Source organism: Xenopus laevis, chromosome 2L (genome assembly GCF_017654675.1).
Source record: "Xenopus laevis strain J_2021 chromosome 2L, Xenopus_laevis_v10.1, whole genome shotgun sequence".
NCBI classification, from domain to species: domain Eukaryota; kingdom Metazoa; phylum Chordata; class Amphibia; order Anura; family Pipidae; genus Xenopus; species Xenopus laevis.
In genome coordinates this window covers 190212063-190223161 of record NC_054373.1, presented here as the reverse complement: position 1 = coordinate 190223161, position 11099 = coordinate 190212063, and the positions used below count along the sequence as shown (strand labels likewise).

General features: G+C 42.5%; 1 protein-coding gene across 1 annotated transcript; it reads left to right on the top strand.

The window, feature by feature from the left end:
* Window positions 1-357: 357 nt before the first annotated feature.
* Window positions 358-10747, top strand: LOC121399687. The gene is made up of 2 exons (XM_041581220.1): window positions 358-822; window positions 10239-10747. Exons 1-2 carry the CDS (start codon window positions 463-465, stop codon window positions 10512-10514), a joined length of 636 nt encoding a protein of 211 aa, XP_041437154.1. The 5' UTR covers window positions 358-462; the 3' UTR covers window positions 10515-10747.
* Window positions 10748-11099: the final 352 nt, after the last annotated feature.

The following is an 11099-nucleotide window of genomic DNA, read 5'->3' as shown; positions in this document are numbered from 1 at the left end:
GCGGAACTTCACTATTAACTTCACTCTTTGATAAATATACCCCTATGAGAGAAACCCACGGGGTTGGACCTGAATCTGTTTCAAAGATGTCTTGTTCTTCCAGGAACTGTAGAATGGCCACCGGTTTTCTCTGGTAGATCAGGTTTTATTGGTTGCAAATATAACCAAGGAACAATTCTTCTATTATGTCTCTGTAACCTTGACGTGAGACATCTTGTTGCCTAGACATTCTGTCATTTTGCACTGATGCGTGTGACTAAGTCATGCCTAACCCCCTCCCTACATACCTTCTGTACCCCACCCCCAACTGACCTTTGAAAAATGAAAGAGTTGAGCACAAGTTTCCCTTTCCTATAATGATAAATATATATATATAATCAAAGTATTCTTTCACTTTCTTTTTCTGTAGCTTTCTGTGGGTGCCGTAGTTCTCCTGCCTCCTTGGTTTTACCTCTTCCAGCCATGGATATTCTTAAAAAAATTGACGCAATATTGAAATTTAAGTTACCGATTGTTCACATAACGTTGATCACTTTTGTACTTGTTATGTTTGAGGAGTTGGTGGAGTTGAAGTTTAAATGCCCAGAGGATAAGGCATCACAAGTTATTTCCTCTCTCCTAATTTCCATCTTGGTGCCAGTTTTGATCTTTACCATTCGTCGTTCTCTTTCTCTAAAGAAACGCTACAGTTGCTTCACAAGTTTTGTTATTTCATTTATGTGGATCATTGTTGTTTTGGTTGATGGAAGGTATTTCGATTGCATGTTCCATCCATATGACACAAAAGCTACAGAATCAACATGGTATTCCGAATTATCCAAGGTAAGCCTAAAGTCTGGTGTAACTTTTAGTGATGGGCGAATTTATTCGCCAGGCGCGAATTCGCGGCGAATTTGCGCGATTCGCGCCGAGCGAATAAATTCGCGAAACGCCCGCGAAAATTCGCGCTAAAAATTCGCCGGCGTCCAAAATTTTTTTCGAAAAACGGCCGCCGGCGCCAAAAAACGGGCGCAGGCGTCGAAAAAACGGGCGCCGGCGTCAAAAACGGGCGCCGGCGTAAAAAACGAGACGCCGCGCCGTTTCGCGAATTTCGCGCGAAATTCGCGAATTTTTCGGCGAAGCGAAACGGTGCAAATTCGCCCATCACTAGTAACTTTATCATCTATTGTTCTATTATGGGACCTGTTATCCATAATACTTGGGACCTGGGGTTTCTGTATAATGGGTCTTTCTGCAATACCTTATATCTACTAAAAATCATTTAAATATTAATTAAACCCTCATTTTGCCTCATACAAAGACAATTTATATCTTAGCTGAGATCCAGTACAAGGGTATGGGAGATGGCCTTCCCATAATAATAAGATTACTGGAAAATGGGTTTCCAGATAATGGATCCCATACCCGTATAATCAATACCAAACCACAGGCAACAGACACAACCTGAAAGATGAATACAGTTGTGACCACTGTAGTTAAACAATATGTTGAGGCCCATGGCTGCTTGTACCTGTGTGTTTAATGCAAACATAGGAGCATTTTTAGGAGTACTTTTATTTTACACTGATTTGATTAAAAAAGAATAAAAGCACTTTTATGTATTTCGAGATCAGAGATTAAATATAGGGCGGGGCTTCACTGTTAAGGACCTTAAATTACATAGTTACATAGTTACACAGTTAAATTGGGTTGAAAAAAGTCCATCAAGTCCAACCCCTCCAAATGAAAACCCAGCCCCATACACACACCCCTCCCTACTGTCACATAAATGATATATCCCCATATCTATACTAACTATAGAGTTTAGTATCACAATAGCCTTTGTATTATGTCTGTCCAAGAAATCATCCAAGTCCCTCTTATAGTCATTAACTGAATCAGCATCACAACATCACATTGTTAATTCTGAACTGAGATTTGGTCGTATTCGGGCAATGTTGTGCAGCACAACACTGAGGGGGTTATTTATCAAGGTCTCAATATAATACACAAAAGCCATGAATATCTTGTAAATTATATCCTTATAAACGGTGAGTAGTGATGTCATCAGTTATAAACGGTGAGTTCTGATGTCATTTCTGTCACATGACTCACCGAAACTTGTGTATTATAATAAATAAAGTACCCCCAGTTGTAAAATATGAGGATATTAGAAGTTACCTCGGAGTTCCATGACCTGTATAAAAACACTCGGCCTTCGGCCTCATACTTTTATATGGTCATGAAACTCCTCAGTAACTTATAATATCCTTATATTTTACAAGAGGGGGTACTTTATTCACTATATATATCAACAGGAGCTTGGCTGGTATGCAGAGTAGGCGGGAGGACTCAGTATAAGAAGATCAGTAACATAGTAACATAGTAACATAGTAAATAAGGTTGAAAAAAGACACACGTCCATCAAGTTCAACCTTTTGACTTTTTTTTAACCTGCCTAACTGTCAGTTGATCCAGAGGAAGGCAAAAAACCACATCTGAAGTCTCTCCAATTTGTCTCAGAGGGGGAAAAATTCCTTCCTGACTCCAAAATGTAATGGGACCAGTCCCTGGATCAACTTGTACTATGAGCTCTCTCCCATATCCCTGTATTCCCTCACTTGCTAAACACCATCCAACCCCTTCTTATACCTATCTAATGTATCAGCCTGTACCCCTGATTCACTTCCCAGCTCTCCCTGTAACACCCCTTTCCCTCCTCTAATCTCATTGGCTCCCTCCTGTCTGCTGGGAGGAGCTACTGGTGAATAAAGCATCCGACCCTTCCTTGTACCTATCTAATGTATCAGCCTGTACCCCTGATTCACTTCCCAGCTCTCCCTGTAACACCCCTTTCCCTCCTCTAATCTCATTGGCTCCCTCCTGTCTGCTGGGAGGAGCTACTGTTGAATAAAGCATCCGACCCTTCCTTGTACCTATCTAATGTTTCAGCCTGTACCCCCGATTCACTTCCCAGCTCTCCCTGTAACACCCCTTTCCCTCCTCTAATCTCATTGGCTCCCTCCTGTCTGCTGGGAGGAGCTACTGGTGAATAAAGCATCCGACCCTTCCTTGTACCTATCTAATGTATCAGCCTGTACCCCTGATTCACTTCCCAGCTCTCCCTGTAACACCCCTTTCCACCTCCTCTAATCTCATTGGCTCCCTCCTGTCTGCTGGGAGGAGCTACTGGTGAATAAAGCATCCGACCCTTCCTTGTACCTATCTAATGTATCAGCCTGTACCCCTGATTCACTTCCCAGCTCTCCCTGTAACACCCCTTTCCACCTCCTCTAATCTCATTGGCTCCCTCCTGTCTGCTGGGAGGAGCTACTGGTGAATAAAGCATCCGACCCTTCCTTGTACCTATCTAATGTATCAGCCTGTACCCCTGATTCACTTCCCAGCTCTCCCTGTAACACCCCTTTCCCTCCTCTAATCTCATTGGCTCCCTCCTGTCTGCTGGGAGGAGCTACTGGTGAATAAAGCATCCGACCCTTCCTTGTACCTATCTAATGTATCAGCCTGTACCCCTGATTCACTTCCCAGCTCTCCCTGTAACACCCCTTTCCCTCCTCTAATCTCATTGGCTCCCTCCTGTCTGCTGGGAGGAGCTACTGGTGAATAAAGCATCCGACCCTTCCTTGTACCTATCTAATGTATCAGCCTGTAGCACTGATTCACTTCCCAGCTCTCCCTGTAACACCCCTTTCCCTCCTCTAATCTCATTGGCTCTCTCCTGTCTGCTGGGAGGAGCTACTGGTGAATAAATCATTAGAGAGATTATTATATGATACCCTTATATATTTATACATACAGCGCCGATTCGGACCTAAGCGCCGCCTGAGGCGGCTCCTGCAATGCCGCCCCCCCCTCGCCGACCGGAAATCCGGCTCTTAAAGGTGCAGGGGCGGCTTTTTGCCTCCCCTGGAAACCGCTTCGGCGTTGCCGCCTGAGGCGAGCGTCTCAGCTCGCCTCATTGGCGGCGCGCCCCTGTATACATAGTTATGATATCACCCCTTAAGCGCCTCTTCTCCAGAGTGAACATCCCCAATTTGGCCAGTCTTTCCTCATAGCTAAGATTTTCCCTTTACCAGCTTAGTTGCCCTTCTCTGTCCCCTCTCTAATACAATAATGTCCTGTTTGAGTGATGGAGACCAAAACTGTAGGGCATATTCTAGATGGGGCCTTACCAGTGCTCTATACAGTGGGACCCCCTCCTCCCGTGACTCTCTGCCCCATTTAATACAAGTCAAGACCTTATTTGCCCTTGATGCTGCTGACTGGCATTACTTGCTACAGACAAGTTTATTATCTACAAGGACTCCAAGCTCCGTCTCCATTATGGATTTGCCTAGTGCAGTCCCATTAAGGGTATAAGTGGATATTGTTACATCCCAGGTGCAGGACTTTACATTTATCAACATTGAATCTCATTTGCCACTTAGCTGCCCAGATTGCCAGTTAGTCAAGATCCTGTTGCAAGTGCCACATCCTGGATGGAATTAATAGGGCTGATAGTTTTGTCTCATCTGCAAATACTTTGGCAAAATCCAAATAGATCTACTGCCCCCCCACTGTCCAGAATCTTACTTACCTCATCATAAAATGCAATCAAATTAGTCTGACATGACCTATTCTCCATAAAGCCATACTGATTGCTGCTGGACAAAATTTTGAATGTGATCCCTTAATAAGCCTTCAAATAATTTGCCCACCACAGATGTCAGACTTACTGGCCTATAATTGCCAGGCTGAGATCGTAATCCCTTTTTAATATTGGAATAACATCAGCTTTTCTCCAATCCATAGGCACCATACCAGATGAAAGTGAATCTGAGAAAATCAGAAATAGGGGCTGGTCTAAAACTGAACTAAGCTCTCTTAGAACCCGGGGGTGTATGCCATCAGGCCCTGGAGCCTTGTTTACATTAATTTGTATTAAAGCTTTTTGAATCATATCCTGAGTCAGCCACTGACTAGATTGAGCTGAGCCATTAGTGCAGCTATAAAGTGAGCCTGGGAACTCACACTCCTCTATTGTATACACTGAAGAAAAGAACTGATTTAACACATTTGCCTTATCTGTATCTGTTACAACCATACTGGTACCATTTATTACAGTGTTTATATTCATTAAATGCAGCTTCTGTCCTCACAGATTTGTAGTTATTAAATTCCTTTCTCTTCTTTCCTATTAATTTCTTTACTTCTATATTAAGCCACAAAGGGTGATTCTTAGTTCTTCTACATTTACTCCTTAAAGGAATAGTTCAGTGTGAAAATAAAAACTGGGTAAATAAATAGTCTGTGTAAAATAAAAAATGTATCTAATATAGTTAGTTAGGTAAAAATGTAATGTATAAAGGCTGGAGTGACTGGATGTGTAACATAATAGCCAGAACACTACTTCCTGCTTTCCCCTAATAAAGGGGAAGTGACTAACGCGGGCAAAAATTCACCAGCGTGACGTCATTTCGGTACTTTGCTGATTTACTAACTGTCGCTGTTGTAACTTCGTTAGTGAAGGAGATAGACTCTAGCTGTACTTCGCTCCCTAACGCCTGGCGAATTTGCGCACTGCTGAATGGACGTAACTACGCAAATGCAGATTTTACTGAACGTTACCTCTTGCGCCAGACTTGCCTTCACCACCTCAGACCAGGCGAAGTGCAATAGAGTAAATGGGAGTTCCTAAAAAATTAGTTGAAAATTTTTCTAAGTCACAGAAAACGTTAGCGTCATTTCCTTTTTCAGAGTGATAGGCTGAAAAAGAGCGTACATTTTTTTGGGGTAACCGCTTCCCCCTACATTTCCTAACATATGGCACATAAACTATACACTGGGCACATGTGTAGGGCAATATAACAACTTTATTTTATTTTATTAAGGTTTCCCTGGGCTTGTGTAATGTAATGTATTTGCTGCAACATATACGTCCATTGAAATGTAACTTTCCCTTGTATGCAAATTAGCCAACGCTAGTGTAACTTCACTTGGTGCAGCGGGCAGACAATTACTGTCACTTTCCATTCAGCACTTCCTACATGTCACTGCTCTCCCCACATTCCCCCCAATCTCTTCACCATTTAATTGTGTAACCAGGACATGGGGATGGACATCAGGTCCCCCATTCTGGTGCACAAACAAGATTCTGAGATGATACAAGTCTTGTCTTAATAACAGTGTCCCACAATATGTCTCCTGCCTGCTTGTTATAATTATGAATTCCCAGACTGAAGGAAACAAGATTCATATAATTTATATAGTGTAATTAAAGTTCATTTGCTTGACTGATGTGATAAAAAATAGGATTATTAATCATTTTTTTGGGTGACGGGTCCCCTTTAAGGGAATAAATAGAGAACAGTAACAATTTAATATCATTTTAAATGACAACTATTTCTGTTCTGTGTTTTTAGATGAAAACATAATGATCCAATCTATGCCATTGAGAAATCAGCCCAGTTCTCCAAAAACCCAAAACCCTCCTCCCTACACCAATCTCTCAGCCATGTATTCATCTCCCTAAACTCCCGCTGTCTCCTTAGTGTTGCTCGTGGCTCAGGGAATATCTCAGAGAAAATTACCTTGGAAGTCCTCGACCTCAACTTCACACCTAGTTTTTCAAAATCGTTCTTGAGGACTTCACCCCCTCCTCTAACTTTGTCATTGGTACCTATGTGTACCCCAACTCCCAGGTCTCCCCCAGCCCCCCAATAATCTGTCCACTCGTTCCACCACATGCAGAACCGTAGCACCAGGCAAGCAGCAGACTGTTCCACCACATGCAGAACCCTAGCACCAGGCAAGCAGCAGACTGTTCCACCACATGCAGAACCCAGAATTTACCTGATTAACGCCTCCACCTTAATTAGCAGGCAGAGGGAAAGAGAGAATTTATTATTAACTTTAAAAAATGTTCCCCTTAGAAACTATATCCCAGACTAAATAAATGCACTAAATGTATATACCAGCTTACCCCAAAAAGAGAGGTAAGGTAGGACTATCTAATATGAAGACTATCTCCTGTAATAACTCACTCTAGGAGTGACAGATAGGATTAGGCAGGAGGTCTCAATAGGACAAGATAAATAAGGTAGGACTAATTAATGTGAGGGCTAGCTCCTGTAATAATTCACTCTAAGGGTTACAGATAGGATTTGGCAGGAGGTCTCAGTAGGAGAAGAAGATCAGTAAGGTAGGACTAGTTAATGTGAGGGCTAGCTCCTGTAATAACTCACTCTAGGAGTGACAGATAGAATTAGACAGGAGGTCTCAGTAGGAGAAGATCAGTAAGGCAGGACTAGCTAAAGTGAGGGCTAGCTCATGTAAAAAAAAAAATTCTTACCCTCTAAACAAAACAGGGATTGTTTGTCCATATATTGCAATATATGGACAAACAATCCCTGTGTTGTTTAAAGGGTAAGGTATTTTTCAGTAGCAGTAGCACAAAATGTCTCTGTCTTAAATATATTGATAATGGGTTGAGTGCAGAGGACTCTTGTATTTGACTATATGTATTTTGTGGTCACAACCTCATTGCACCCCCGCCTAATGGTTTTAAAAACTAGTGGTGAGCACAACTTTCCCTTGTTTGTTGTAGTTATACAGGAGCAGTGACCAGCTCCATGTTGTAGCTCCCACCCCTCCCAGCTATAGTCAGGTGATCCCACTGGTGTCTAATAAAAGGGCAGCCAAGTTTGGGAGTTTTACTTTGAAAGCAGCAAGTAAGTTGCAGGTAAAACTTAGTCCCTTTGTAAAATGTATAATAAAGCAATAGAATTCTTAATGAATCAGATGAAATTAAGCATAGGACTGGCCAGATATGGGATGAGTGTGACGTAGTTGTTCAGCTTAAATATATTGTAATATATGGACAAAGAATCCCTGTGTTGTTTAAAGGGTAAGTCATTTTTCAGTAGCAGTAGAACAAAATGTCTCTGTCTTAAATATATTGATAATGGGTTGAGTGCTGAGGATCTTGTATTTGTTCAGTAAGGTAGGACTAGTTAATGTGAGTGCTAGCTCCTGTAATAACTCACTCTAGGAGTGACAGATAGGATTGGGCCGGAGGTTTCAGTAGCAGAAGTTCAATAAGGTAAGACTAGTTAAATGAAAGTTAACTAGTTGACTAGTTAAAATGAATGTAGGAAGTCAAGACTCTGCCATTGATCTCCTTTCTGTGAGAAGTCCTGATCTCCCCAGCAGACACACCACCGCCTCAGGTTACTAGCAGTATAGGTATTCCCCTGTACTAAGCACAATTCAGCAGGAACAGTCCCCTAAGTTTGCTCATAGTCTGTACAGAGAGATCCCATAAAACTATGGCAGCATAGGTATTCCCTGTACTAAGCACAATTCAGCAGGAACAGTCCCCTAAGTTTGCTCATAGTCTGTACAGAGAGATCCCATAAAACTATGGCAGCATAGGTATTCCTCTGTACTAAGCACAATTCAGCAGGAACAGTCCCTAAATTTGCTCATAGCCTGTACAGAGAGATCCTATAAAACTATGGTATATAGGTATTCCCTTGTACTAAGCACAATTCAGCAGGAACAGTCCCTAAGTTTGCTCATAGTCTGTACAGAGAGATCCCATAAAACTATGGCAGCATAGGTATTCCTCTGTACTAAGCACAATTCAGCAGGAACAGTCCCCTAAGTTTGCTCATAGTCTGTACAGAGAGATCCCATAAAACTATGGCACAAAGGTATTCCTCTGTACTAAGCACAATTCAGCAGGAACAGTCCCCTAAGTTTGCTCATAGTCTGTACAGAGAGATCCCATAAAACTATGGCAGCATAGGTATTCCCTGTACTAAGCACAATTCAGCAGGAACAGTCCCCTAAGTTTGCTCATAGTCTGTACAGAGAGATCCCATAAAACTATGGCAGCATAGGTATTCCCTGTACTAAGCACAATTCAGCAGGAACAGTCCCCTAAGTTTGCTCATAGTCTGTACAGAGAGATCCCATAAAACTATGGCACATAGGTATTCCCCTGTACTAAGCACAATTCAGCAGGAACAGTCCCCTAAGTTTGCTCATAGTCTGTACAGAGAGATCCCATAAAACTATGGTACATAGGTATTCCCTGTACTAAGCACAATTCAGCAGGAACAGTCCCTAAGTTTGCTCATAGTCTGTACAGAGAGATCCCATAAAACTATGGCAGCATAGGTATTCCCTGTACTAAGCACAATTCAGCAGGAACAGTCCCCTAAGTTTGCTCATAGTCTGTACAGAGAGATCCCATAAAACTATGGCAGCATAGGTATTCCCTGTACTAAGCACAATTCAGCAGGAACAGTCCCCTAAGTTTGCTCATAGTCTGTACAGAGAGATCCCATAAAACTATGGCAGCATAGGTATTCCCTGTACTAAGCACAATTCAGCAGGAACAGTCCCCTAAGTTTGCTCATAGTCTGTACAGAGAGATCCCATAAAACTATGGCAGCATAGGTATTCTACTTCCCCGGTTTGAGGGTAGATTTTATAATGAGCATAAAAAGTTTGGCAAACCCCATTCAAAATACCACAGGGTCCTGCCTTCTCTGTCACTAAGGTCTCCTGTCTGCCCTTTATATTTATCCTCTTCCACAGTGAAGTGAGTGGAGTCCAAAAAGCAGGAACTCTGGGGTACCTTCCCTTTTACAGACTAAGGATTACCCATAACACCACTGGACCAATAGGAACACAGGGCATAGGTTATACTGCTCACAGTACAGGGAGATAATCCCAGTTCATAGACATGAATATATAATAACTCTGCCATTGGAAAGCTTTGAGCATTGTCCCTCACACACTGGCAGATTAGGGCAGAGAAAGGAACATTGGGGCTTGTCCAGGGGAACAATGGGCTGTGGCTGCACCTGAGATATAAAGGCCCAGGTTGACATTGTCTTTATCCCATTTTACTCATTTTATGTTAAAGTTACTTGCAGGGTCGGACTGGCCCGGCGGTAAACCGGGAAAAAACCCGGTGGGTCCCGACCCGTCATGGGCCCCCGCCGGGCCAGACCCCAATCGTGTTATTTAAAATAAAAAAAAAGCCGGAGCGCCGCGCCGTCTGCGCATGCGCACCAGCACCGCACAGAAGGAAGGGAGCGCACTGCACGGTAAGGTGCGCAGCAAGGGGGGCCCTGGACAGAAGTCCCGGTGGGACCTGGGCCCCCCAGTCCGACACTGGTTACTTGTGCCCAATGTGTAACCAACACACACTCAACTCTAATGAATTATTCTTTGTTTTGTTGTAGATGATAGGAATGGGACTTTTCATCTTGGCTCTCATTGTCTATTGGATGTGTAAGGAGTGCAGTAATAATTGCTGTAATGAATGCTGTAAGGAGGTCTGTAATCAGAAGGACGAACTACAGGATGACTTTCTTATAGAAGTTAAAGAGAAAATCTGGAAAAAGGCAAAGGAACAAAACAGAGAGTCTGCAAAGATATTTGTAAAGGAATTTTTACCTACGATGGGCAAAAATTATTTACACAGAGAAAGAGATTCATTCTTTTGTTTCTATTGCTGAAAGACGCTTTTACTAAAACATCCCCAACTAAAACCCCAGTGAATTCACCGACATCTGATCAACACAAGTCAACAATGACAATTATTTCACTGAAAAAATGTATATGTGCAGACCAACCAGATGATGGCTCCAATGAGAGTCTTATAGAGGAATCTGTTGAAGATTATGGTACGACCCAGTCAGTCAGTCAAATAGAAGCATGAAGAACACTGCAGAGTAACCATGTGGCTTTCTATTGGCAATTTCACTGTAATATCCCTGGAGAACAAAAGGTCTGTTCCAATGTCCCACAAAACTTTATCTCCAGCCCAAAGGGCAGTGAAACAGTAGATCTGATGTGTCTCTCTTCCCTCTCCTTGTGACTCTTTTTAATGCTTTTATAAGTCCCATCGCCATTCTCTGTAATTTCTCTATTTTAACAGAGAAGGGACCAAGTGATTACAGGACCTCAAATTCTTCCTTTGAATATTGTGCAAGGAATGTCTCTCAATAAGACTAGAAATTAGGGCCCATCTGATCTACTTGTCCAGCCAATTGTCTTGTGGGGCTGAGACTATAAAACATTATAAAAGGGGAGTCTAAAGT

What these genes read in the sequence shown, in the direction of transcription:
- LOC121399687 (XM_041581220.1), top strand. Translation starts at nt 463, where the DNA reads ATGGATATTCTTAAAAAAATTGACGCAATATTGAAATTTAAGTTACCG. An exon ending in GGTATTCCGAATTATCCAAG is followed by an intron (nt 823 to 10,238) that starts GTAAGCCTAAAG and finishes GTTTTGTTGTAG; the next exon opens with ATGATAGGAATGGGACTTTT.